The following is a 27596-nucleotide window of genomic DNA, read 5'->3' as shown; positions in this document are numbered from 1 at the left end:
CAAGATAAAAATTTTAGGTTGCATTTGGCAGTACGCATAAAGTGGGAATGTACTATTGTCTGTAGCACTAAGGTAAGATCCCAGGATACAAATGGATCTTTATACAGAGGTTTTAACAAAGTCCCTTTTAGGAATGCTTTGCAAAGTTTATGAGAAATTGATGAATATTTTTTGAACCCATGATGAAAATTTGAAATAGCCACTAGCTAAACCCTAATAGTAGAGGAATAGGCTTCCTTCTTCATAGAGTAAAGGTAAAAATTATAAGATTTTGTCGATAGGAGCAAAGAAAGTGTCAATGTTATCATGAGCCCAGTAGGAAAATCTCTTCCATTTGTCAAGTTTTTTAGTGGAGAGTTTGTGCGAGGCCAAAAGAATCTTATGAACTGGGGAAGATGGAGAATTATGCCTGGCAATTAGTGCAACTTGAGAAGCCAAGCCATGAGTCTGAGGTTCTGAAGTTTAGGTTAACTCATCCCTCTGGATGGGATAAGAGATCTGGATCTGGGTTCCACAGTGCATGGTCGCTGAATCAGATAAGGCGAAAGAAAGGGAAACCAAATCTGTCCAGGCCAGAAGGGAGCAATCAGGATTACTTTGCTCTTCAACCTGATCACTTTTCTTTAGGAATTGAGGGATTAAAGGAAAAGGGGAAAGGCGTACAGAAGACCAGAGGGCCAATAATGCAGGAAAGCATCTCTTGGTGACTCACCCGAAGGGGAAACAAGGGCAAAGTAGCTGCTGCACTTGTTGTTCAGGGGCAATGCAAACAGGTCGCAGCAAAGTTGGCCCCAGTGATGAAAAATTTTCCTCACCACTTTGGGATTGAGAGACGACTTGTGAGGCAGGAGAATGCATGTGCTCAGTTTGTCCGCTATCACATAGAAACTCCTAGAATATGTGTTGCTATCAGAAAGCAGTTGGAAGAAATTGCCCGCTGACAGCTTCTTGACAAAGGGGGTACGACTTGCTTGTTGATGTACCAAACTACAGACATATTTTGTTTGAAATGCAATCGTTCCTGAGGGAAGAACAGTTTGAAAGATCTGTAACTCAAAAAGCACTGCCTTCGGCTCCAGAACACTGATGTGTAAGTTGGCCTCTGTGGAGTTTAAGTGCCTTGGATGGACTTGCAAAGAAAATGCCTCCTCACACTATCTGAGAAGCATCTGTGTTCACAATGGCTTGGGCTTGAGATGGAAAAAAGGGATGACTCAAGAGAATTTTGTCTGACTGAATCCACCAAGCTAGGTCTTTCTTACAATGATTAGTAATCAGAATCTGATCTGACATTAGTTGATAGAGAATGGACCACTGAGATGCTAGAAGCCATTGAAGAATTCTCATGTGAAATCTTGCTACAGGAAATAAAGTAATGGCTGCTGCCAATGAACCTAAGGACTGCAATACTAGTTCTGTGGCTACTCTCGTCCACTTTTTTTTACTTGGGCCTTGATCTTTTGCAGTCTTGGAAAGGGATGGGAAGCTATGCAAATATTGATATTCAACACCTCTCCTATGAACTCTAAAGTTTGTGCTGAAGTCAGTTGCGACGTTTCGTAATTTACAGTAATCCCCACATTGGCACAGGTCTGCAGAAAGTACAGTTGTGTACACTTACCATAAATGTAGATGTTCGAGTGTATTCATTGTTGCAGTCATTACATTTGGGTTATCTGCCTGCAGGTAGCCCTCAGCCGGCCTGAATACCAGAGTCTTTGGATTCCTGTGTCGGATGCTGTCTCTTCTTCCATGACGTCAAGTCGTCAGGGATATAAAACATGCAGCTAACACCATTACATCAGTTTTTCTTGCCCCAGATGTCAGGTGCCCCCACAATGGGAAACAGTTATATGTTATGGTACACCTCCATCAAAACTTCAATTACCCAAAAATGGCAAACAGAAAAGCAGAAGGCAAATTCGTTCACTGCATAGATTTTACTAAGATAAAATAACACTCGATAAACAAACAAGCACTTTTCGTCTTCTAAAATACATAGACTTCTTCAGATGTAATAAAAGCTGTCTTAAAACATTTTTAAATAATTGTAGTGACTTGTCATGTGATCCCAATCCACCCAATAACAAAACAACAATTAATACAGGTTTTGTACTAATCTACACTTAAAATACAAACTCTCTTTTCTTTGGTGTTGTTAATACTTTCTACTTTAAAGGAAGCAAAAGGTGTACTCTGTCCACTAAACTTACTATCCTGTACGTTTACCAATAAATATCCTTTAGCAACTTTACTTACATAAAATCATAATGAAACACTAACTTCCATTTAAGTTTGGTCACTACATTTTCCTGTGAAACAAATGGTTTCCTAAGTGTAATAAGGAAGAATTGGGGGTTAATAAACAATTCAACACTTAGTGAGATTCTAGATGTACACCCTAGAATAGTGTTTCGGAAAGGATCAAATTTGAAAAATCTGTAGGAAAATAAACTGAGTGATGCTTTAAGGAATGTAGGTATGTACAGGTGTGGAATGTGCTCACAGTGTAAAGTGGTGGATACAACAAACAATTTCACTATAAGGAAAACTAGATACAAAGTCAACTCTAAATTTGATTGTAATTCCAAGATGATAGCGTACTTGACTAGGTATAAAATTTGTCCAGTTTACTATTTTGGTAAAACTGAGCATAAATTTAGGGAACGCATCTATGAACACCAGTATGCTATAAGTAAGAATAAACTCAACAATGCACTGGCCAAACACGTAAATGACCACAGTATGCATAGCTTTGGTTACATGGTCATTGATCAAATACCATACGACCCAAGGGGGGGGGGGGTCCTAGTACACTACTATTAGAAGTAAAAGAGTTATATTGGCAGATCCAACAAATGCATACAATCATCCAGGATTGAATGAAATATGTACCATTTCTAGTGTTTTAAAACTCAAAACCTTGGATAGGTAAACGAGAATCAATTACATAAGAGGTGGGACTAAGTGGGAAGAACAAGGAGGCCACCAGTTAGACGACTCACATTAAAGGAGAGTCTAATGTTACTTCATATTGTAAATAACATGTTTTTTAATGTATTTGTTTCATTATGATTTTAAGTAAGTAAAGTTGCCAAAGGATATTTATTGGTAAACGGACAGGATAGTAAGTTTAGTGGACAGAGTACATCTTTTACTACCTTTAAAGTAGAAAGTATTAACAACACCAAAGAAAAGAGAGTTTGTACTTTAAGTGTAGATTAGTACAAAACCTGTATTAATTATTTTGCTATTATTGGGTGGATTGGGATCACATGACAAGCCACTACAATTATTTAAAAATGTTTTAAGACAGCTTTTATTACATCTTGAGAAGTCTTTGTATTTTACAAGACGAAAAGCGCTTCATGTTTATGTTTATCGAGTGTTATTTTATCTTAGTAAAATCTACGCAGTGAACGAATTTGCCTTCAGCCTTTCCGGTTGCCATTTTTGGGTAATTGAACTTTTGGAGTCATTTTGTTTGTGAATTTTCTTGGAGCACCTCCATCAAAAAGCAAATACACCAGAAACACTTAAATATACCAAACAAGAAGGAAAGGTAGAGCCAAGAGAAGTCAGGGGGCTGGTGGGAGGGTAACCAGGACTGCAACAGTGAATACACTCGAACATTTACATTTATGGTAAGTGTACACAACTATACTATGTTCTTCGTGTTTCACTGTTGCAGTCATCACATTTGGTTTGATTCCCAAAGCTAAGGAAGGGAGGAGGAAATTAAAGAGCATTAGGGCCAGTTATTAAGCCCTGCAAGACTGCAGTGGCAAAACCAGCTCTGGATTAAAAAAAAATATGCATGTGGTAATGTTTGGTGAAAGTATGTACAGACCTCCAGGTAGCAGCTTCTAGGATGTCCCTGGTAGGGACTCCTCTGAGAAAGGCTGCAGAGGTAGATGCAGCCCTGGTGGAATGTGATCTTATCCCCTGTGGGGTAGGTTTTCCATGGTGCTTGTAGCAGAAATGAATGCAATGGGCTATCCATTTGGAAATGGTTTGCTTTGAAATGGCCCTCCCCTCTGCCCTGCAGCAAAGCCAACTAGCAGCTGTTCAGATTTTCTGAGAGGCTTAGACCTGTCCAAATAAAATCTATGTTATCTGCGCACGTCCAGAGAGTGCAATATTTGTTCTCCTTTGTTTTGTGGATTAGGGGAAAAAGGTAGGCAAATGAATGGACTGATATACGGCCACACTAGGCACCACCTTGGGCATAAAGGAAGGGTTGGTCCTGAGTGAAACCCTGTCCGCATGGAAGATAATGAAAGGTTCCACTGCCATGTGGGCCTGTAATTCAGGCACTCTTCTTGCTGAAGTGATGGCTAGAAGGAAGGCTGTTTTCCAAGAAAGGAATTTCAACTCTGCTGTTGCAGCTGGCTCAAGGGGGGGGGGGGTGAGCTTTTCCAATGCAATGTTAAGGTTCTAAGGAACTGGTTTAGCAGGGGGTGAAAGAAGAGGGGTGGGCTCAGTATTATAATGTGCTGAAATGTCAGAGGCATGAATTTTAATTGATGAGAATGATAGGCCCTTGTGGAGCATTTCTGTTAAGTACTGAAGAATATAAGGTAAGCTAGGCACCGCTGTGCCCATCCCCCGAGTCTGGCTCCAGGAAGAGTATCTTTTCCACTTTTCAGCATAGGATTATCTAGTACTAGGCCTCCTTGCCTCCAGAATGATTTCAAGCACATGCTTACTGAGGGATGCTACTGGAGAGCTCAAGGAATTAGCCAGGCTGCAAGGTTCAGGGTTTGAAGCTGAGGGTGCAGAATCTGGCCCACCTACTGGGACAGGAGGGAAGGGGTCTGAAGCAGGTGTCATGGTTCCAGCAGTGTCATACTTCACAAGAGGGGGTACCAGTGCTGGTGTGGCCAGTCTGGTGCAATCACAGTATTGTTCTTGGCTTGTCCTCTTTGATCTTTAGCAGAATCTTCGAGAGGAGAGGCAGAGGGGAAAGGCATAAACAGAGAGGCTTTCCCAGGTAAAGGAAAGGGAATCCACTTTCCAAGCTTGACTGTGGGGAGTCCTTGTGCAGAATTTGTCCAATTGGTAGTTCTGAGGGGAGGCAAACAGGCCTACCTCTGGAGTCCCCCATTTGTTCATCATGAGGTTGAATATTTTTGGTTCTAGTTTCCACTCGTGTGGGTCCATGAGACTTCTGCTTAAGTCGCCTGCCAGTGAATTTAGCTTGCCTGGCAGGAATTGAGCTTGTAGGTGCACTTGGTAGCTCAAGGCTGTGTTCCACAGAGCCATGGCTAGTCTGCAGAGAGAGAGTTTGAGTGGGTTTCCCCCTGCTTGTTTATGTAATACATAGCTGTGGTGTTGTCTGTCTTTACCAATAGTTGTCCTGGAAGAATGCGGTCTTTGAAGGCTGTCTGGGAATTCTGTGCAGCTACCATTTCTTTTTGACTGATACGCAGGTGCATATGTCTCAGGTTCTATTTGCCCTGAATGCACTGCCCTGCCAAGTGAGCCACCCATGCATAGTCTTGATGCATCTGTTGTTAGGGTTTGGGCGTCAGGGGGTAGAGTGAATGGGAGCCCCTTGTTGTGGTAGCAGGCCTCTGCTCACCAAAGGAACTCTGTCCTTATACAAGGAATGATAGGAATCATTGATTCCATTTCCTGAGAATGTTGACACCATAGGCTTTTTAGATACCACTGTAGTTTCCTCATATGCAGTCTTGCAAATGGAATTAGTAGAATGCAAAAGTCCATGAACCCCAGGACTTGCAGATAGCTTGGAGTTTGTGGCCAACAGTTTGAAGTAGGTTGTCAAATAAACTTGTTTCTCCGGAGTTAGGAAAGCTATCTGGGAAATTGTGTTCAAGCTTGCTCCCAGGAATACAATCTGTTTGCAGGGTACTAGGTGAGATTTCTTTTCGTTTATGGTGTACCCCAGTGAGGTTAGAAGTTTCTTTATGAATGTCAGATGTGGTAATGGCAAGTCCTGACTTTGTGCCTGAATCAGACAATCGTCCAAGTATGGGTATATTTGAATATTTCTCTGCCTGCAAAATGCAATGGCTGGAGCTAGACACTTTGTGAATACCCTGGGCACAGTAGATAAGCCAAAGGGAAGAGCAGAGAACTGATAGTGCATGGAGCCTGCCCTGAAGCACAGGTATTTCCTGCAAAATTCCCTTATTGGGATGAGCAGGTAAACTTCAAAGTTTAAGGTTACCAGCCAGGCATATTTGTCTAGCATAGAAAGAAGCTGTTGAAGTGTTAGCATTTTGAATTTTGGAATTACCAGAAAGGTGTTTAGAATAGAGAAGTCCAGGATAGGACGCCAGGAGCTGTCTTTTCTCACGTACAAGGAAAAGTCTTGAATAAATACCTTGTCCCCTTTGTTCTGCTGGGACAGGCTGAATAGCCCTGATACTTAGAAGAGAGAGAACCTGCTTCTGGGCCTCCATCTACTGATTTGGGGGTAGGTCTGGCCAACTATTTGGGGTTGGTAGTGTGTGGAAGTGGAATTTGTATCCTTGGGAAACTATGTTCAAAATTCATTTGCCCTGGGTAATGAGTTCCCAGTTTTTTTGCATGCAGGGCGGGCTTTCCTCCTAAGGGAGCTGAGCAGGGCTTGGAACGGTTAAGGTTAAGTCATTGTGCCATTTTTCCGTAGGGGGGGTGGCTTACTACTCCCTGCTTTGGAAGTGGAAGCCCCCCCACTGCTTAGGTCTCTGCACAGCCTGAGACTGTAACCTAGGTGGTCTGCTGTTCCTGGGTTTGGACTAAGAAGGCCTGGAAGTGACTGGAAAGGACCAATTTGCCTACTAAATCTGGGAGGCTGTACTTGTAGGAAATCTTTAACAGTTTGCATAGATTTAGCTTTTTCCTCCATCCTTTTGAGGACATCTGCTTTGTTGCCAAAAAGGTGGTCTTGGTTTAAGGGAGCATCCAGTAATTTAGCTTTAACATGATCTTGCAAGTTTTGATCCTTAAGCCAAGCATGCCTTCTAAGTACAGACCCAGTAACAGCAGCCCTGCAAGACGCTTCTAAAGCGTCAAAACCACATTGCAAAGTATGTTTACCAAATTGTTCTCAGAATGCATTAAATCCTGTAATTCTTTGTGTTCAGCACAGTCAGGAATCAACATAATTTTCTGTTTAAGTAGTCCCATAATATGCTGCTGATACTTTAACATATGAAACTGGCAATTTACAACCCTAATGGCCAAAGTAGCAGAAGTGTGTACCTTCTTACCCCATCTGTCTAAGGCTCTAGAATCTCTATCAGAAGGGGAAGGATGTTTGGCAGCAGTAGCCTTAATGCTTTTTGGTCCTTGGGAAATGGTCTCTGGATCCGCAGTAAGACTCTTGAAGAGGAACTTGTGAGAGTCGGGTACTCTGTAATACCGGTCAGGTTTTCTGGGAGCTGGAGGTAAAATGTCTGGGGAAAGGCTAGATTCCAAGAAAGCTTCATCAACAATGTCCAGAACAGGAGGGATATCTAAAGGCCTGTGTTGAGGAAGGAGTAAAAATTCCTTAAGCTTCTTTTTGGAGTCAGAGTAATCCTGGCTTTTCCAACGGAAATGCTCCCTGAGTGTGCAAGGTTTCTGGAGGGGAAGCAGAGGGAATGGAATCCTCTGCATCAGAATCCTCATAGGTAGATATGGGCAAATCCTAGTAATCAGAAGGAGCAGAAATATCAGATTCCTGATCAGAAGAATCAGAAGGAAAATCAGTTCTAGGTCTCTTAGAGGGGGAAGGCTGGCTTCCCCTAATTAAGGTAATAAGGTCTTCAGCCATTCTAAGCATTTGTTTTTTAGGCATATGGGCCTGAGCCTGCAGTTTGGACGTCAGTTTCCTAGGCGTGGTGCGAGTTTTAGGCCTAGATGAAGATGATGCATAGAGTTAAAATGAAAGTCTGTAGGCCTGAATACACCCTTAGAAGCCGGTGCCTGCACAGTGGCTCCGGTCCCATCCAAGGTAGAGACATCCGCAGGTTCCATAGTCGAAGAAGCATAGCGCGGCATACTGGACTCGGAATGTGTCTCAGTAGAGTCCTGCAAATCTGAAGTAGCGGGTATCAGGGGCTGCGAAAGCACCTCACTGAGTACCGGCAGACTGGTGACTAGCTTAACAGAAGCATCGTCGGCAGTTTTGGACCTATGTGGTCTGTCTCTGTCTTTATCCTTAGGTTTTTTCGTAAGATCAGTAGTCGGATGGCTTAACAAAGCCATTTCAGAGTACTGAGACCGAGTACGAAAGTAATTTGCTGCAAAGATAGCCCAATGACAAATAGTTCGGGGGTTGAACAAGTCACAAAACTGACAGCGAGGGACATCGTGGTCTGGGCCTAAACAGGGAATGCAGTACGAATGAAAATCTCTATGAGGCATTTGCTTTCCACAGGTAAGATAACTGTTAACTTTTACTGACATTGGTTGGAACAAGAAAAAGGATCCTCAACAGGGTACTTATCTTTTTTGAAGACTTCGGATCTGAAACTCGAAAACAAACATTTCAGGAGTCGGCCGACCGGCACTTGCGAACTGCTTCTGCTTCAGGCACCGCATGGCAAGAAAGACTGATGTAATGGCATTGGCTGCATGTTTTATACCCCTGACGACCTGACGTCATGGAAGAAGAGACAGCATCCAACGCAGGAATCCGAAGACTCTGGTAATCAGGCCGGCTGAGGACTACCTGCAAGCAGATAACCCAAATGTGATGACTGCAACAGTGAAACACGAAGAACATCTTAGTCTCTTGCTTGCTCTAGTAGATGCCTGGCAGGAGTGGTAATGAGCCAGTTGTCCAAGTGCAGAAACACCCAGAATCCTTGCAGTCTCTAGTGAGCTGCTACTATTGCCAAGCATCTGTTGAACACCCTGGAGGCTGTGGTGAGGCCAAAGAGCAGAGCTCTGAACTGATAATGACTGGCTCCCAGCTGAAAGTGGATCTACTGGAGTGCTTGTCCATTTTTATGTGGTAATACGCATCCTGGAGATCTATTGAGCACATCCAATCATCTTTCCTTAGAAACAGGAGAATAGACTGAACCGTGACCATCCAGAATTTTGTTTGTTGAACGGACTTGTTCAAGACACTCAGATGTAAAATTCATCTCCAGTCCCGTGTCTTCTTTCTCACTAAAAAGAATAGAGTAAATTCTGGATTCTATCCGATCTGGTGCGGACCTCTTTGATGACTCTTTTTTGAAGCAGTTTTTGAATTTCTAATACTGCTGGTTTCCTCTGACTGGGTGGAACATTGGGGATTCTGTTGAAATTGTTTGGAAGAGAAAGAAAGGGTATGGTGTATCCTCTGGTTATAATCCAGAAGTCAGGTGTGCTGCTGCAAGGATTGATGCCCTACGACTGCTTCCAGAGGAAAGTGACCGGGCCTCCTTTCAGCAGCACTGGAAGGGTTTGCCAGGAAAGGATTCCCTGGAACCCTGATTTTTTGGGCCCGCTCTGCAGCGTGGATGGCGATTCTATTAAAGCTCCTCCCTCTGCCCCTGGGAGAGCCACTGCCACCTGTGAAAAGGCCATTGGGACTTTCTGAACCACATTTTCCCACTCCTTTGGTTCCTGGAGAAGGACCATTGCAAAGTAGAAAAATGTACACTCACTGCAGAAAGGTCTTTCCATTTCTCTCACACCTGGACAAAGTTTCTCAAACTTTAGTGCCACAAAGGGATGAATGAAGACTTGAATGGCTCCACAAATTCACATAAGTCCATCCAGGCATCTCTCCTAATGGCTACACCTGATCCCACTGCTTTAGTCGTTCCTTTGGCTGCATGAGCTTTAAGCCTCATGGACGAATTTGAAATTAACCCTATGGTGGCCAGTTGAGAAGCAACGTTATCTTGGACCTCCTCAGATATGGTTGCTGCCAAGGTATCTGATAGTTCTTTAATCAGATCCCTCTGAAGTCTGGTGAAGTGTGCCATAAAGTTCAAAGACCGCAATGCAAAGTACAATGGAACATAAACCCACATTTGAAACCTATCCATCACCCAAGACTCTGTATTGAGAGGATGGGTAGTAGAACTTTCCTCAGGCAGTTCCTTTTTATGTGGCCGCTGCTACAACCATGGCATCTACTGGTAATCCCACAGCCAAAAAATGATGGTATTCTGGTGCAGATAGAATTTTGTCTGGCCTCTTGGGAATAGGTTCTATGGTGTCAGGAGCCTTCAACACCCGCTGCGAGATCCAAAGAGGTAGACAGGTGAAAGCCAAAAGCCTTCAAGAACACTGATTTCTCTGAAGAGGGCTTTTGGGATGTCCAGCCAGCCCCCTGTTTAAGGACCTCAAAGATGTCTCCACAGGAGACATCTTCCAGGGGTGACTGTGGGAAACTCTCCCCCTCATCAAAATCAGTGCCTTCTGTGATGGATTCCTCCAGGGAATCCAAGCATTTCCTCTTACAATTCCTCTTCTGAGAACAACCTCAGTGGGGCAACCTGGGGAGGTATCAGAAGAGGACAACACCTGAATAGGTATCTCCTATAGCTTTGACGCTCACTGTCCAAGTGTTGAGATTGGAGGAAGCTCTGGTCAAGAGGAAGGATCGTGAAACTGCTCCAACAGGGAAGGAACCGACTGAATGCCCTCAGTGGACAAAGACCTCTCTATAGCCTGGAAGGCTGCCCCCTCCCCCAAAGAGGGAAGGGAGCCTGAAACAGAGGAGAACTGCCTCGGAACCGTGGTCACTCCCCACTCTGAAGCCGCTCCCAAAGCTGAAGCTAGGGTAGAGCTAATGCATGCCAAAAGCTCTGAGGTGCAGAAACGGCACTGAAAAAAAAAAACAGAGTTGAGTCCCACCTCTTGGAGCTAACAGTGTAGCCATGACCCCGAGAGTTCACCAGATCAACTCAGGGTAGACATCGGCACCTGCGATGCAGATCTCATTTGAACTGAAAAAAGTCGGCACGGGAAAACTTGGAGCTGGAATCTCCAAGGCTGCAGAGGAGGTTACAGGAGAAAGAGTAGGAGGGATCACAGAAGGAGGGTGGCTGGAACCGAGGATGCACCTGCAAGTCCCCTCACTGCAAGGAGCTGAACCACCAATCTCAACACGTCTATTTCTGTTAAGCTCCTAGTGGAATGAAATGACTGGGTAGAGAAGGATTTTTGGTCTTTCCAAAAATGGGCTGGGCAGCTAACCAGCAGAGGGATCTATGGATGGGAATATCTGATCCAATGTCTATTCAAGAAAGAACATTCAGTACATTCTATTGGGTCAGAAGATATCAATGCCACAACAGAAGATGGTGCCAAGGCTGTCGGCTCCACAGGCTGGTCTAATATTTGTTCGGATAATTTTAGCACTGGTGGAAAAGTCAGTTTCAGTGCCAAAATTGGCACAGAAGTAGCTTTTGAAGTAACTGTTGGTTCCGTAGATATGGCAGGAACAGAAGTTCTCAGTTTTTTGGTCATATGTGCTGAGGGAGAAGATTGTACTGATCGACTCCTCTTTTTTGGTTAGTCTAACTTAGAGGATGAAAATGAAGGGGAAGGGGAAGATGTATTTGTTTTGCTTTTACCAGAAAAACTAGGTAAGGCCTTCTCAACAGCAGATTTAATTGTACCCTTATCAGTAATTTGTTTTTCCTTTCTACGAGGGCCAGGTGATAGACAGAACAACCCTCTCGCAAGTGCGCCAGACCCAGGCAAAAGACACAAAGAGAATGCTCATTGGAACTGGGCATCGTACGGTCACACACTTGCCATTTTTTAAAACCAGAAGCTCCTTTAACTTTGTCAGCCATATCTTATACAAGCAATAAACCAAACAACAAAAGAAATCAAGAAGAGAAAAGGACATGAAGGATATAATGGTAGATAAGAGTACAAGAGGCTACCAAAGATGGTACACAGACTACAAGTGTAGGAAGAAATACGAAAGATAGAACTACTTTTTTGAAAGAAAGGAAAAGAAATAAGCACCACCAACAATGGTAGTCGCAAGGTACATGTAAGTGTAAAAGGGGAGGGTGGAGAGGACAGAAAAGGTTTATCAAAGAAAAGGTTAGGTTGAAGGAGAAGAATCAACAAGCTACATAATAATAATGAAAAAAACGTATGGCTATAAAAACATTTTTTAAATAGAGAAGAAAATTAAAGTTAGCTCAAAAGGAATTTGGAAATGCTTCTGTCATAGGAAGCGGCAAACGAGTTGCGGGGTAAATCAGAGAGGAGCATTTTGGGTAGGACTTGAGCTCCAGAGTTTTTGGTTCTTGCGGGCTGTAGTAATAGCGAGTAGGTTCTGATGTTCAGAACTGAACCCATATGTCAAGGAATAAATGAAGACTGACATCATCAGATTTATTTTTTGAGTTGAGACATAGTAACTGAATAACTCAGACACAGTAAGACCTAAATAAGTTAATGTTACTGACTACAAAAAAAAAAAAACAAAAAACAATTAATAGAAAATGGAAATCAAAATCTAAACCAACTGTAACTGAAGTATTGAACACCGCAAAGAAGATAAAGGAACTGGAAGTGGGATCTTTAGAAAAGGGAATGAGCAACCTACACAGAAAAGAATGGAAATTGTGTGAGTAATAAACAGAATACTGTACAGTACGAGTAGTGAAATTTAAGGGAAGGAAGAACTGAACAATTTTTATATTGGAGCAAATGAAATTTGTTACACTATATGCTGCATGAAAATAACCAAGGAAATGTTATTATGGTTTTGTCTTCTGTTACTGTATGCATACCTAGGCTGCTTTTAAAAACATGTTCTACTTAAAAATGTTGAAAATAGTTTCTTAATGGTGACCTTTCTAAATTCATGCTTAGTACTGAAATACTCTCTTATCCTTCCAATAGCACTCTGCAGTCATGCTTCTTGTTTTATGAGATCCTACATGAACACCTTAGCCCTTGCCAAACCTGCTAATTGTTTTGTCTTTCCCATATCAATTTCTATCTTATTTCTACACTGTTTATAAACTAATTTTTCATTTTAGCCCACTCATTAGCTATCCTTTCTGAATTTCTATCTTTCCTATTAGCTCTTGAATCATATCCACTACCCATTCCTTAAATATGCATCCTTTTATCAGATAGGTAGAAAGTAAAAACACAAAAGTATAATCCTCCATTCCCTTGCAAGTAACCCCTTATTACCACAAATTTACAATTATCTTTCTCTACTATCACTACCGCAGCCCCTGTCAAAATCAGAATTACTCTTATTTTCCTCTGTCCATGACATTCTGCCTGAAATTCATTCTTTGTCACATCCACGTGCTTATTTCTATCTACATGCATTTTGTGCAACACTGCTATTTTCATCCTGGAGTTCTTAACATAAATCTACACTCACCTTTTTGTCTACAACTGTAAGGCCATTTACACTCCATGTTAATACTGACAGACCATCCATTCTGACAAAAACCTACTTTACCCAATGTGCTACAAAGGGCGGTTATTTAGAATATGTGTTTCTAACCTGCAACCAACATGCATAAAATACTGTCTAGCAGGCTGAGCTTCATTTCACCTTGATCTGAACCCTTGTCTCATTCTTGCGCTCTTTCTGTTCAGTAAAAGCACTCATGAAACAAAATACATTAATTTTCAATACCCAAACTCTAATGTACAGCAAACACAAAAACCTATTCATGCCTTCCAAAATGTTAAGATCACCCCTCCTAACAGCAGCAGCAGTTGCCCCAAACAGATTAGAGCATCCACAGTTTTTATGCTAGAGTTAATCATGCCAAAGTGCATACTGGAGTCTGTGTTCCTACTTACACAGACTGCAATCTATTCGTATATCACTATTCTCCAACCAAATATGAAAAACTTGCATGCTTTTAGTAAACTAAAGCTTGCATGCTTTTAGTAAACTAACTTTTAGCCTTAAAAAGTGCACTGGCTACCCTTAAATGAATAAACTAAACTGCACGTTGTTGTATTTAATGCATTAAAATACAAAGGCTGCAACCAACTTCGATAACTGGCATTTTTGATGTAAATGCCGTTCTATCTCCGGTCTTTTCAATGTTGTGATACAGACCCCCCCACCCTCTGTTAATGTTTAAAAGATGACGGCCTATGCCACACCATATCTCTGATACTGCTGTCCCCAAAACAATATCAGCAAAGAAAATGCAAAAGGCTATCAGGAAGTTCCCTGAAGAAGTCACATTTCAAAGACTCACTGACCACAGAATGAGGAAGCTCTGCCAGCCAGTCATTCTAGAGCACAGCCTGCCAGGTGGACTGGAACTGAGAGACACAAGACAGACATGTTAAGCCCATGAGGCTATGAACATTTTCTGATGAAGTTATCCAAATCTTTGTTTTTTTTACTCACTTCCAAGGGGAATAGTGCAGTTTGCTCTAGAACCTATGCCAAATCAGAGATTTCTCAACTGAATCTGCCTTCAAGATGCCACTTCAATGTGCTAGTGGTCTGTTGAGGACATTGTCTTTCTATGGGAAAGGAGGTGCCCCAATTTGTGTGCTTTCAGGTAGCATAACTGGCATTTTTAAAGACCGGTGCCACAGAATGGAGAGCCCAAATTATCTCTTCCTCTTCCCCATATACAGGTTACAGGTTAAGGAATCAGAGGGCTACAAGGACAGTCTCTGCAGGATCCCACAAGTCTGACTTTCTCTCTAAAGAAAGGAAGAGTTGGAAGGAGAATCCCATAAGTCTGAATGTCCCTCCAAAGAAAATGTCATACAAAGAACTATCAGGAATAGAAATCTCACTATCTTTGTCAGTCTCTTAAGCAAAGAACTTTGACTTCTGAAAGCCACAACTCATACTCTTGGCAACCAAACCTATGAACTGCAGAATATCATCAGGGGTGATGTTGAAATAAAAGATTAATGCCCACCACAATCACCTGCACCAGCACTGAGTAGGAAGGAAACAGGCATATAGGCACTAGGTGGCAGAGAGTGGGCCTCTGCAGGGAACCACTGCCTTGACAATAAGAGGCCTGTTCAGTAGTGTCAACCCATATCTCTTAAGATGTGCTCTTGTGCCTGCAGGAACAGAGCCCACCAGAAGCTGAAAGCAGTAAATGGACATCCATCAGTAGGCATTAGGTATGGGCCCAATAAAGGTGAAGGGAGCAGAAGTCATCTCCTCAGTTCTAGCCAGGACGCATGCTTGATGAAAATAGTAAAAGGAGTATACTCTCTGCATTCAAAACCAACCATAGAGTCCTGGCTGGGGGCCCAAGGAGTTACTCCTGGTGATACACTGCTCAGGATATTTCAACATGGTTGAGTCAGTACTGAAACCCAGGGACTCCAGACCCAAAGGATGACTGCCTAAGGACTTCATCTACTTCTCAATCAGCATCATCAGTTAATGATGGGTGCTAGCTTCATTCTTTGTTAGCTTAAAAAGTTTATGCAATTCACTTAGGAACTGAAGTCATCCCAGGAACAGAATTAGCATGAATACACTTGCGGCAAAGCCCGACCTCCAAATTCCTTACCTTCTCTCTTCACTCTAGTTATGGTCTAGGATCACATCAGGGTTCCTCATGTTGATTTGACTACTTTCCAAAGACACAACATTGTGTGAGGTGATCCAAGTTTCTTGTGTGTTCTTCTTCGGGTGGCTAGAAAGTAGCACTGGCATATCTACCACACAACAAAAGAAATCCAGTCCTGGTTGGTTATCTAACAAATGTAGAACACTTTTACAATTTAAGTTTCTTAAGCTTTGGATGCGAGAAATTTTCCACATATACAATGCAATCAAAAAAAGAGCTGGGAAGAGTAACGGCGTGATGCATCCTTCCAGTCAACGGCATATGCGTGATGAGAGGCCCATGCACCCCCAAGTGTGAAAGCTACACAACACAGGAATTCAATGGCAGGATAAGAACCATTGAAGAATTCCCAGTTACTAAAGAATGCCTTATGAACTGGTTACAAGTACCTTAACGGAAACCTGAGCAATCAATAAAAATCATTCTTCTTTCTAATTTTTCAATAACAATGTGAATATATTTCAATCTCTGTGTGCTTATATTATGAGCCAACATGAGCTTTACGCAGCCTGAGGACAAGTTATTGTTTGTATTAACAAATACACAGAGTATGTTTTGTTCTGTCATTACATCAGCTCTGCAGCTTTTTCTCACATTAATGGTGAACCTTGGATGTTTAAAAAAGTCCCATCATTATGCATATGCTGAATTAAGAAAGTCTCATACCCAGCTACACTGAATGATTTTCTCTGAAAGAAATGTTTTCTTTTTGACTAGATTTGTGGCAATGAAACTTGTAAACTGGCATGAAAATATTTAGTAATTTCTGTGCATTATGATGGAAGAAAAATGATCTGTTGCCACTGTTTCAATGACACTGGAGACAGAACATTCTGACAAGATCTTAAAACTCCACATTAAAAATTATAGCTGCAGCACTTTGCCCTCCACAGACAGCACACTGTATATGTCCCTCCCCACCACCTTACAGTTTGTTTACTGTGATACGTGTGGAGAAAGGTATTGTCTTTCTCAGACTTAAAGCATTTCTACCAGCTCTTATCTAAAACATTCACAAACTAATGTCACTCTCTCGAGCCTGTGCTAATGCCATTACAGTCAAGTGTTTGTTTCACTGTCAGCTTTTACCAGTTGTAACTACTACAGTGCCTAGTTATGTCTGTAATAGTTTGCAAATCATCCAGCTACTTAAGTTAAGAATAAGTATATTTAGAACAAGTATATTTATTTATTTACATTTGTTTACCGGGAAATTTCAACTGGACGCAGGTCCTTTTTCAGCAGATGCCCCGGGAGAAAAGCTCCACATCATGTACATGATAAGATTCAAAGTTGCATCAATAGTAAACATCCTTGCAGGTTGTTGGCTTTAATATAACAAGATATTGATTATCAACAGCATATACAGTAAATGTTGCAAGTTAAGATAGTGTCTTGTCGTTTATAATATTAGTAACAAAGTTGTCAGACAAGATTTTCAAGTATGTAAAGACAACTAGCTAATTCTGACTAAGGTTAGTAGTGGCTGTAGTATAGTTTAGTTAAGACAACTTAAAAGATGTGTAGCAATCATTTAACAGAAATGACGCAACACAGTTTTAATGTTTATTTATTTATTTATATATATTTACTGACCGGGAGTGTCCAACTGGATGTAGGTCCATTTTCAGCGGAGGCCCAGGGAGAAAAGCTCCACAATTAAAATAAACAGACAGTAGTTACATTGGATTACATAGCGATTAACAATTTACATAGCAATTACTTACAACATATTTACAGATGAAGAACATAGTACATCAGTAGGCAACTAGAATCTTTACCTGTGAAGTACATAACAGACATTAACAAATGTTACAATAAGAAGTTCCTGCTCTATAATAAGTACTAGGCTTATGAGCATCTGAGCTTGCTATAATCAGGACAGTTAGTGGAGTGGAAAGAAAGGTAGTGGTTGGATGGGGTGGGTGATATTAGAGTGGGAGTTGCAAGGGCATAGCCAGCATGCTTTTAGGTGCACTTTTAGTAAAGTTTTGAAGTGGATGCATGATGGTATGGAGGTAATTGTGGGTGGGAGGGAGTTCCATAATTTGGCTATGGTGCAAGAGAATAGTGCTTCACCAGCAGAGTTATTGGCTTTAGTGATCTGCAAGTGATTTTTGTTGCTGGATCTTAGTAGTCTGGTGGTGCGATAGGGTTGGAGTAGATTCTGGAGGGATGGGACATTTAGTGGATGGTTTACTAGTTTGTGGGCGAGTGAGAGTTGATACCATTGAAGGAGGTGAGGGAGATCAAGCCAGCCCAGTTCAGCAAGTGAGAGACAGTGGTGACTACGGTAGGATGCCCCTGTGGCAAATTTGGCGATTTTGTTGTAGCAGGTCTCGAGCTTGTTTAGATCGCATTGCCTTAGGTTGATATATATTGGAGAGGCATAAAATAGGGTGGAGATAAGGTGGGAATTTGCTATTGAAATGTTGCTGCTGAGAAGCCACTCTTCAGCTTAGAAAAACAGAAGTCCACATGGGACTCGTACAACAAGTATGACACTGGAAGAGGAAGCAGTTTACTCCTTTGTTGCTACCAAACTACCATAACAGCCTCAGTCATCTACAATTAACAACAGACTGTTAAAGTAAACAGTAAATACTTCGCTGTCCTTGTTTGAATAATTGTTTGTGCCTTTTTTACATCACCACAAAAGTATCTGTACTGCTTGTACAAATCTATTACAAAAAAGAAGTCTATGACAGATATGTCATGTGCCACATTTTATTAAAGTGTGTGTGCTCGCACACAGGAGGTAGAGAAACAAAGTTACATTACAGAATAAATGTGTATAATTTCATGAATTCATAAACATATCTAACACAAACTCAGTAATAATTGGTATCAAAGAAATGAAGTACTGAAATGAGATTTAAGTAGTCAGAGCCTACAGCCGGCCGGTCTGCATGAGATAAGTACAATATAACTTCCAAATATGAATTTCAAACTAACCCCATGCTAGCCATCATCCTCCCTCCTGGACATTTGTTACTGTAAGTCTTTTAAAAATTTACCTTATTACTACCAAGGCCATTATGTGTCATTAGATCTTGACGACTTCCAGACAACTGCAAAAAAAAAAATAAGAAATCCGTAACTGTGAACAAGTTTGATTTTTTCAGTTACATTTGCTGGTTTTATCTTAATCAGTGACAAAAGCCATATGAAAGATTGCTATAACAACAACAGAGTAAAAGGATGCAAGGTGCTAAAGTTATAGGGCTACAGCCTCAAATTACCATAATAGAACATCATCACAATGTAATCAGCAACGACATCTGATTGTAAGAAATACATACATATCTATATGCACACGTACATTAGGCATCCATGTATATACACATTACATTTATACAAATCTCTACCTGTACATATACACACACACACACACACACATATATATATATATATATATATATATATATATATATACACATATATTCATACACACATATATAAATCCCCCCCCGATATTATGTGTGTGTGTGTGTGTGTGTGTGTATGCATATATATATATATATATATATATATATATATATATATATATATATATATACACATAAACACACAAAGACATACTCGGAGGCTCTGATCAAAAATCTACCAAAACAGCAGAGGCCACCAAAGCAGACACCCAAACAACCACCACCTCAGAACACAACACCTGCAACACATAGACCTCACAGTCAGAGTGTCAAACAGTCACAGCCCTTAAGGCCAAACACAATGCCAGACACACTAGTCATTCGTGACTCCATAGTCAGACACACTGACGTCCCGCTCACCAGACTGAGTAAGGAGAAGGTCACAGTAAGCTGCCTGTCGGGCGCTAGAATCTGCCACATAACGCAAGCACTCAGGTCTCTCAACAGCAGGTACAAATATGACTCAGTCATTGTCCACGCTGGTGTAAACGACCTGAGACGTACCTCCTTGGACTACATGAAAAGAGACATTGAGGAGCTCTCTGATTATGTAGCCCAGGCACGTATGACCCTGACCTTGAGCAGTATCCTACCTTCACCAAGAATGATGCCACAATACAGAGATAAGATGATCAGCTTTAACAATTGGCTTAAACTCTGGTGTCATTCAAAGGGGATCCAATGTCTGTCTGCCTGGGATGACATGCTGGACAAGCCACGCTGCTTCAAGGGACGGCTTGCACCTGTCACCCTGGGATTCCGGATATTGGCAAAGGCTCTTGCCACCCCCATAGTGCCTTTTTTAGGCAAGGCTCAAATTCTAAACCTCCCACCCTAGAACACAAAAAAGGAAAAAAACTAAGGGTAATGCTGCTCAATGCCAGAAGTCTAAATCTCAAAATGCACGCACTCGAGGCCCTTCTCAGTATGGAGAACATCGATGTCTGTGCTGTGACAGAAACCTGGTTCAAGGCTCCTGAGAGCACCCCAGCACTATCAGGTTTTACCTCATATCATGCGTTCCGCCCCAAAATCCGGACAATACCAAGAAAGGAGGGGGGGGTATCCATATTCATCAAGGACACCCACACCTCAAGACTGGTGGCAACGCACGATGCATCGGAGACCATCCAGGTGCAATTAACCATAGGCAAGACTGCTCTGCAAATTGTAGCATGTTACAGGCCACCCTCACAAACTCAGGAACCTCACATGGCCTTCCTGAAAACACTAGAGGGATAAATGTATCACCAAACACCATCATACTAGGTGACTTCAATTACCCTAATATAGACTGGGAACACTACTCAAGCCCAAACACCCTAGCCCAAAAGTTTCTGGAATTCAAACTCAAATGCCATGGAACAACTAGTCACCATCCCCACAAGAGGAGAAAACATACTTGATCTCATCATCACGAACATGGGAGCACAATGTTCAACACCGGAAGTATACCCCTCACTGGTGAGATAAGATCACAAACTAATCTCGCTGGAGGTCCTCATCCCACCCCTACCTGAAATAAAAAAGACCACAGTAAATAACTTCTCGAAAGCTGACTTCACACTTCTAAAGACTAGTGTGGTCTCCTTTAAGGCCCCGAGGCATGGAAAACAGTACTCAAGCCGCTGAATCACTTACAAATGCCTTCTACCAGCACCTGCAGGACTGCATGGATAAGGCAATCCCAAGCAAAACAAAGACTCTTTGTACCAAAGGCAAGCGTCCAGTCTGGTGGACCCCAGCCATAAACAAACTCTACAACAAAAGGAGGAAGCTACTACAAGATAGAGCAAAATCCTTAAAAGGTAAGACACCCTTGATCACTATAAGTAAAAACTAAGAGCTCTCATAAAATCATCCAAAGCAAATTTTGAGAGAAAAATAGCTAAAGACTCAAAAGACAATCATAAGGCCTTCTTTAGCTATGTTAGAAACCTGGGAGGAACTCCCAGATATGCTCAGAACTAGTTCAAAATGATGTGAAGATTACTGATCCTACAGACATTGCCAACATACTGGCTGACAGGTTCAGTGCAAACTTCTCCCCTCCCCAAAAGGAGAGATATCTATACCAAGCGATTGCAGCCCCCAAACATCTCCAACGCCCATGTGAGAACTGCTCTCTCCAAAGCAAAAACACAGCATCCATGGGACCTGATGGTGTCCCCGGCTGTGTGCTCCACGAACTCAACGAGGAATTAAACCCACAGCTAGGACAGCTGTTTAATCATAGTCTTACCTCTGGATACGCACCAGGAGTGGCGCACTGCAACTGTGGTCCCACTTCACAAAGGCGGTGCCTCCACCGACCCTGGAAATTACCGGCCCATTAGCTTGACAAGCCTTATCTGCAAAGCCATGGAGAGGATCATAATGGACTTCATAAATAAAGACATAGGGAATTTGCAGACTTTGGATCCATCCCAGTTTGGCTTTGTCAAAGGCAGATCATGCCTTCTAAACTTGGTTGACTTTTTCTAAACAGTCACCAAAGCCATTGATGAGGGAAAGGCAGTCCATACAGCCTACCTCGATCTGGCAAAGGCCTTCGATACAATACCCCACTCGGGTATCATTGAAAAACTCATCAGCTTAAATGTTAACCCATACATCACAAGATGGGTTGCAAACTGGCTGAGTGACAGAACCCACAGGGTCAGAGTTGCTGGCGCCATGTCAGACTCAAAGCCTGTCACAAGTGGTGTACCACAGGGCTCAGTCCTGGGCCCACTCTTGTTTGGCATCTACTTTTCCAAAGTACAAGCAAACACAGGAGGGTTATGGCTGACAAAGTTTGCAGATGACTGCAAACTGGCCATAGTAGAAAACACATCTGACACAGATATCCTTCAGAAGGGTCTCACAGAAACGGATAACTGGTGCCAGAGCCATGGCCTAAAGTTAAATGCCAAAAAATGCATAGTCATACCCTTCGGGAAAAACAAGGTTACCCCTAGCTACCAAATAGGTGGCAATCCACTGAGCACAGAAGTTATCAGGGACCTGGGGACCCAGGTTGATAGTAGTCTGTCATTCGACACCCATGTAGCTAAAGTAGTTAGGAAGACCTTCTACATTGCCCACCTTATCATGAAGGGATTCTCATCTAGATCAAGGGAGGTCATAGTCTCCCTATACTCATCACTCATCAGACCAATGATTGAGTACAATGCCCCATTCGGAATGTATCTGACCCGACACTTGCAGCAGCTGGAGAGGCCACAAAAGTTCCTCACCAAAAGGATAAAGGGTCTCAAACATCTGTCCTATGCTGCCCGACTGAAAGAACTCCAGCTCTACACAGTCGCCTACCGCTTGCTCAGAGGTGACCTTTGCCTAACATACAAGGCCATGTCAAACCCAGATTTGATGAATATGCTTCACCTCAAAAAATCTAGATCTGTCAGAGCCACAAGGGCGGGAGACTTAAACCTCGACATGGCTATTAATAGGATGTGCTGGAGGGATAGATTCATCACCCAAAGACTCCCTATGCTGTGGAACAAAATCCCGGTATATGTGAGGCAGAGCACCTCGCTGGCCTTGTTCAAGAGAAATCTTGACCAATGGATGGGAGATCGCAGATATACCCCAGGTATTACCTCAGTGTCACTGCTCGACAGAGGCACAGCAAAATAATGGGTATAGTTCCCCATACTAAAGGGGTGGCGTAAGCCACAAAACTATGGGCTAGGCTTGTAAATGCCCTCGGGCAGATAGCCTAGTATGAACCTATGAACCTATATATATATATATATATATATATATATATATATATATATATATATATATATATAAACATTAAACACAGGGAAAAATGGTACTTTATGAGTAATGAAGCTGCTGGCTGAAACTCAATCAGGAAAAAGGAACCACAAACTGTAGACAAGCTCTATTGAGACTTCAAAGTAATCAAGCACTTCTAACTTGCATAAAAAAATACTTCGTTATTAAAAATAGAAGATATTAAATAGATAATCCTTTTGCCCTTAAACGAGGCATCATCAGATTAAACACCAGAAAGTGCTTGTCTATTTAATATCTTTTAGTTTCAATAAAGAGGTATTTTTAAACATACTATGAGTGCTTGATTACTTTGAAGTCTCAAAAGAGCTTGTACATACTTCATGGTTCTTTCTTCCTGATTTTAAGGATTCTCTGCCAACAACTTCATTGTTCATGAAGTACCAGTTTTCCCTGTGGTTTAATGTTTTTCCTTAAGGGTGGGAGATATTTTGTCCTAAGAGTGGAAAACTATTGCAACTCACTACAAGATCTGTTATATTGGTATCATAGTTACAGACTCAATTCTAGCACAGAAGAATACACTAAATACATTAAGTAAACAAGACTGAAAGGAGTGCACAGACTGTGGATATTCGTCAGTTAGACAAATTATTATATAATGTTACACATACTCCATAAAGAATCAGAATTAACATTACATGTGGTAGGTAAGAAAAGTAAGAACTAAACTGGCTTCAAGCAATACAGTAAAGCTTATTGGATCGGTAAGGTCAAAGCCAGCCTGGAGGTTGACAACTCAATCTCTTATGCGGAAAAAAAATAAGAAAATGAGTTATATTCGATCAGTTGTTCACTTCTCGTGAAGGCAAGAAAAAGGCTTAACCTGTGTCAAATGGGACTATTTCAAAGTGGTTGTCTCAAACTATTACCTTTTTTATTCTCACCACAACAAAACTATTCCTACTATATATTCCAATAAAAATCACACATTACCAGGGCCTTGGCTTCATCTATGGCTTTTTAGAAACAGTTGGCCACTAGAGGGTCCCAGAAGCAGAAACTTGGTCCTCTGTATAAACATTTACAAAGCACTATAAGCTAGATTCCTTCGATAAGTATAGGTCAGGCTCTGCCAAGATCATTCTCCAAAGGCTCTTGGGACCTTTCCTCTTCTACCAACCAGTTGTTTTAAGCTAATGTAAACTACCCATATGGCTTAAACTGATGCAGCAGTGATCAATATTTATTTATTTATGTTTGTTTACCGGGATAGTCCGACTGGGTGGGTAATCATTTTCAGAAGAGGCCTGGAGGGAGCCCCAATAGTTACAGAGAATACATAATCTAAGAAATAACATTCATGTGATGATACAAAGCAACTCCACAGAGAATACATAATATAGGAAAACACAAACTTAAGTTATGACACTTGAAAAACTCCCATAAGTTACAAAGAATACATACACAATATAAAAAAAATACAAACCTATGTTGAGAAACAACATTTATTCCTATGGTTGATCATAAATGTGTTGAAAAACACCATACATACTATTAGAGAAACAATAGTATAAAGAAAGTACAGTTTTGTACCTACCATAAATGTAGATGTCCGATAGGCATGCATCTGCAGTCCTTACAAATGGGTTGTCCTGTCGTCAGGCAGCCCTTCGGTCGGCCGGATTCCAAAGTCTGGGTCTGGCCTCGGCTGGTGGCGCACTTCACCCGACGTCATAGCTGCAGTTATTCGGGTATAAAGGCATCAGCCGACGCCATTTTCCTCAGTGTTTCTTGCCCCAGATGCCAGGTGCCCTCCAGGAAGGCTAAATTTGGATAAATGCAAATGGTTCCAAATAATAGAGAGCAAACAAAAAATAAGCATGTATGTACATATATACAAACAAATACACCATAATAGATTCCCCCAGCCAGCTATAAGATGGGCAAATACCCTAGGAGTACCACAGAGGGGAAGGTGGGTGGGTAATCCTGACTGCAGATGCATGCCTATCGGACATCTACATTTATGGTAGGTACAAAACTGTACTATGTCCTTCAAGGATGCATCTGCAGTCCTTACAAATGGGTAGAATACCATAGCCAAACTGGGGGAGGAGGAGAAAAAAAGATTATGGTGTAGTTAAGATCCCTTGCAAAACAGCAGTGGCAAAACCTGCTCGGGATCTGGAGTATAAAGGTAAATTATAATGCTTGGCAAATGTATGCACGGAGCTCCAAGTAGCAGCCTCTAAAATGTCTTTGGTAGCCACTCCTCGTAGAAAAGCTGTGGTAGTGGCTGTAGCCCTTATAGAGTGAGGCCTGATGTCTTCTGGAGTTTTCTTCACATGGTAGGAGTAACAAAATCTAATGCAATTTCCTATCCACTTAGAGATTGTCTGTTTCGAAATTGCTTTTCCTTCCATTCCTGTTGCATATGCTACCAGTAGCTGGTCAGTTTTTCTATTGCCCTTGGTCCTGTCCAGGTAGTAGCGTAACTGTCTATGTACATCCAAGGTATGTAACAGTCTTTCTCCCCTGTTCTGTGGGTTGGGGAAGAAAGTAGGTAGGTGGATAGCTTGATTTAAAGATACCCTGGAGACCACCTTTGGCATAAAAGTAGGATTTGTTCTCATGGACACTATCTTGATGGAAGATCAGGAAAGGCTGTACTGCCATTAATGCCTGTAGTTCAGATACCCTTCTTGCTGAAGTGATTGCAAGCAGGAAAGCAGTTTTCCATGATAAGTATTGTAATTCTGCTGTTGCTGCTGGTTCGAAAGGAGGGAGTGTCAACTTTTCTAGCACAAAGTTCAAGTCCCATGCTGGCAATGGTGGCTTCCTTGGTGGTTTTACATTTTTAATTCCTCTCAGAAACTGCCTGAGCAGAGGATGTGAGAAGACTGGAGGATCCAAGTTGTATTCTGCTGAAATAGCTGATGCATGAATCTTAATGGAGGAATAGGACAGGCCGTTGTGGAAGAGCTCTGCCAAGTATTCCAGGATGTTGGCTATGTTTACCAGTGACACATTTTCCCCTTTTGTAGTACTCCAAATGTGATATCTTTTCCACTTTGCTGAATAATTTTTTCTTGTTGAGGGTCTGCGAGCCTCCAAGATAATGTCTTTAACCCTCTGGGATAAATTTGGGTTATTTGGTGTTATGCAATGTTCCAGGCAGTCAGCTGCAGTGTTTTCAGGTTTGGATGCAGGGTGTTGTAGTTGTTCTGTGTTAACAGTAAGGGAACTAGGGGCAGAGGCCATATTTGTTCCCATGACATGCTCCTCAGTAATGGGTACCAATGTTGCCTTGGCCAGTCTGGAGCTATGAGGATGATCCTTGGACGGTCCTCTTTGATCTTCAATAGCACCTTGTGCATCAAAGGAAGTGGTGGGAATGCATATGCTGTCAGGTTTTTCCAACTGAAAGATAGGGAGTCCACTTTCCAAGCAAGTGGGTGGTACGTCCTTGTGCAGAATTTCTTCAGCTGGTGATTGTGTGGGGATGCAAATAAGTCTATTTCTGGTAGTCCCCATTTTCTTGTAATGGTTTTGAAGATGTCCGGATGCAGCATCCATTCGTGGGCATCCGTGGTAGTTCTGCTCAGAATGTCTGCTAGAATGTTTTCTTTTCCTGGCACAAAAATTGCTTGTAACTGAATGTTGAAGCTCAGGGCCACATTCCAGAGGTCCATTGCCATCCGGCATAGAGGGTACGAATGTGTGCCTCCCTGTTTGTTGATGTACCACATAACTGTGGTGTTGTCTGTCCTTATCAACAGTGGACCTTGTCGAAGAAATGGTCTGAAGGTCTGAATTGCCAGTTTTACTGCCAGCATTTCCTTTTGATTTATGTGTAGGTGCAGCTGGTCTTGAGTCCATAGGCCTTGTATGCACTTGTCTAGCATATGTGCCCCCCAACCGAGGTCTGAGGCGTCCGTTGTGATGGTCTGGCTTGGTTGAGTGTTGTGGAAGGGCAGTCCTTTGTTTGATTGACAGGCCTGAGTCCACCATTGGAATTCTTTCTTCAGGCATGGGATTATTGGAATTTGGGTTTCTAGGCTGTGCTTGTGCTGAGACCATAAATTCCTTAGGTACCACTGTAACTTTCTCATATGCAGCCTGGCATGTGGGACCAATATTATGCAGGATGCCATGAACCCCAAGGCTTGCAGGACTTTTCTTGCTGTTAGCTGGTTCTGTTTTGTTAATGCCAAGAAGAAGAGAGGTAAGTTGCTCCTGTTTTTCTACTGTTAGGAATGCCATTTGTTTTGATGTGTCCAGCTCTGCACCCAAAAAAGTTATCCTATGGGATGGTATCAGTCTTGACTTTTTTATATTGACTGTGTATCCCAGGGCTTGCAGTAGATGAATGACCCTTTTTTGGTCTTCTGCTAGCTTGTTTTTTTGTCCGCTTGCAACAGGCAGTCGTCCAGGTAAGGGTAGATTTGGATTCCCTGAAGCCTGCAATGAGCAATTACTGATGCCAGGCATTTCATGAACACTCTGGGCGCAGTAAATAAGCCAAAGGGCAATGCTGAGAATTGATAATGCTCTGATCCTGCAAGAAATCTGAGGTATCTTCTGCAATTTGGTCGTATGGGGATGTGCAGGTATGCCTCCTTGAGATCTAGAGTTACCAGCCAAGACTCCTTGCCCAACATGGGAAGAAGTTGGTGTAGGGTCAGCATTTTGAATTTTGGGACAATGAGGTATGTGTTTAAAGTGGACAGGTCGAGAATAGGTCTCCATTGGTTTTCTTTTCTTGGTACCAGGAAGAGCCTGGAGTAAAATCCTTGTCCTTGCTCCATAGGTGGTACCTTTTCTACGGCTCTCATCCTTAGTAATTGAGTTATTTGTTTTAGAGCTTCTGTCTTTTGATTTGGAGGTAGGTTTGGCATTCCTCTTTTCC

General features: G+C 42.0%; 1 protein-coding gene across 1 annotated transcript in view; it reads right to left on the bottom strand.

Annotated features, from left to right (window-relative positions):
* The window catches only part of KIF13B (kinesin family member 13B), a gene marked incomplete in the record, with an annotated part of 3953176 nt that overhangs the window by 477145 nt on the left and 3448435 nt on the right, over positions 1-27596 (bottom strand). Inside the window, 1 exon segment of the mRNA XM_044062707.1 lies at positions 18527-18580. Coding sequence (XP_043918642.1) covers positions 18527-18580 — 54 coding nt within the window.

This window comes from Protopterus annectens, chromosome 2.part1 (genome assembly GCF_019279795.1).
Source record: "Protopterus annectens isolate FY-2018-M chromosome 2.part1, PAN1.0, whole genome shotgun sequence".
Classification (NCBI taxonomy): Eukaryota; Metazoa; Chordata; order Ceratodontiformes; family Protopteridae; genus Protopterus; species Protopterus annectens.
This window is presented reverse-complemented; position numbering and strand designations above follow the sequence as displayed.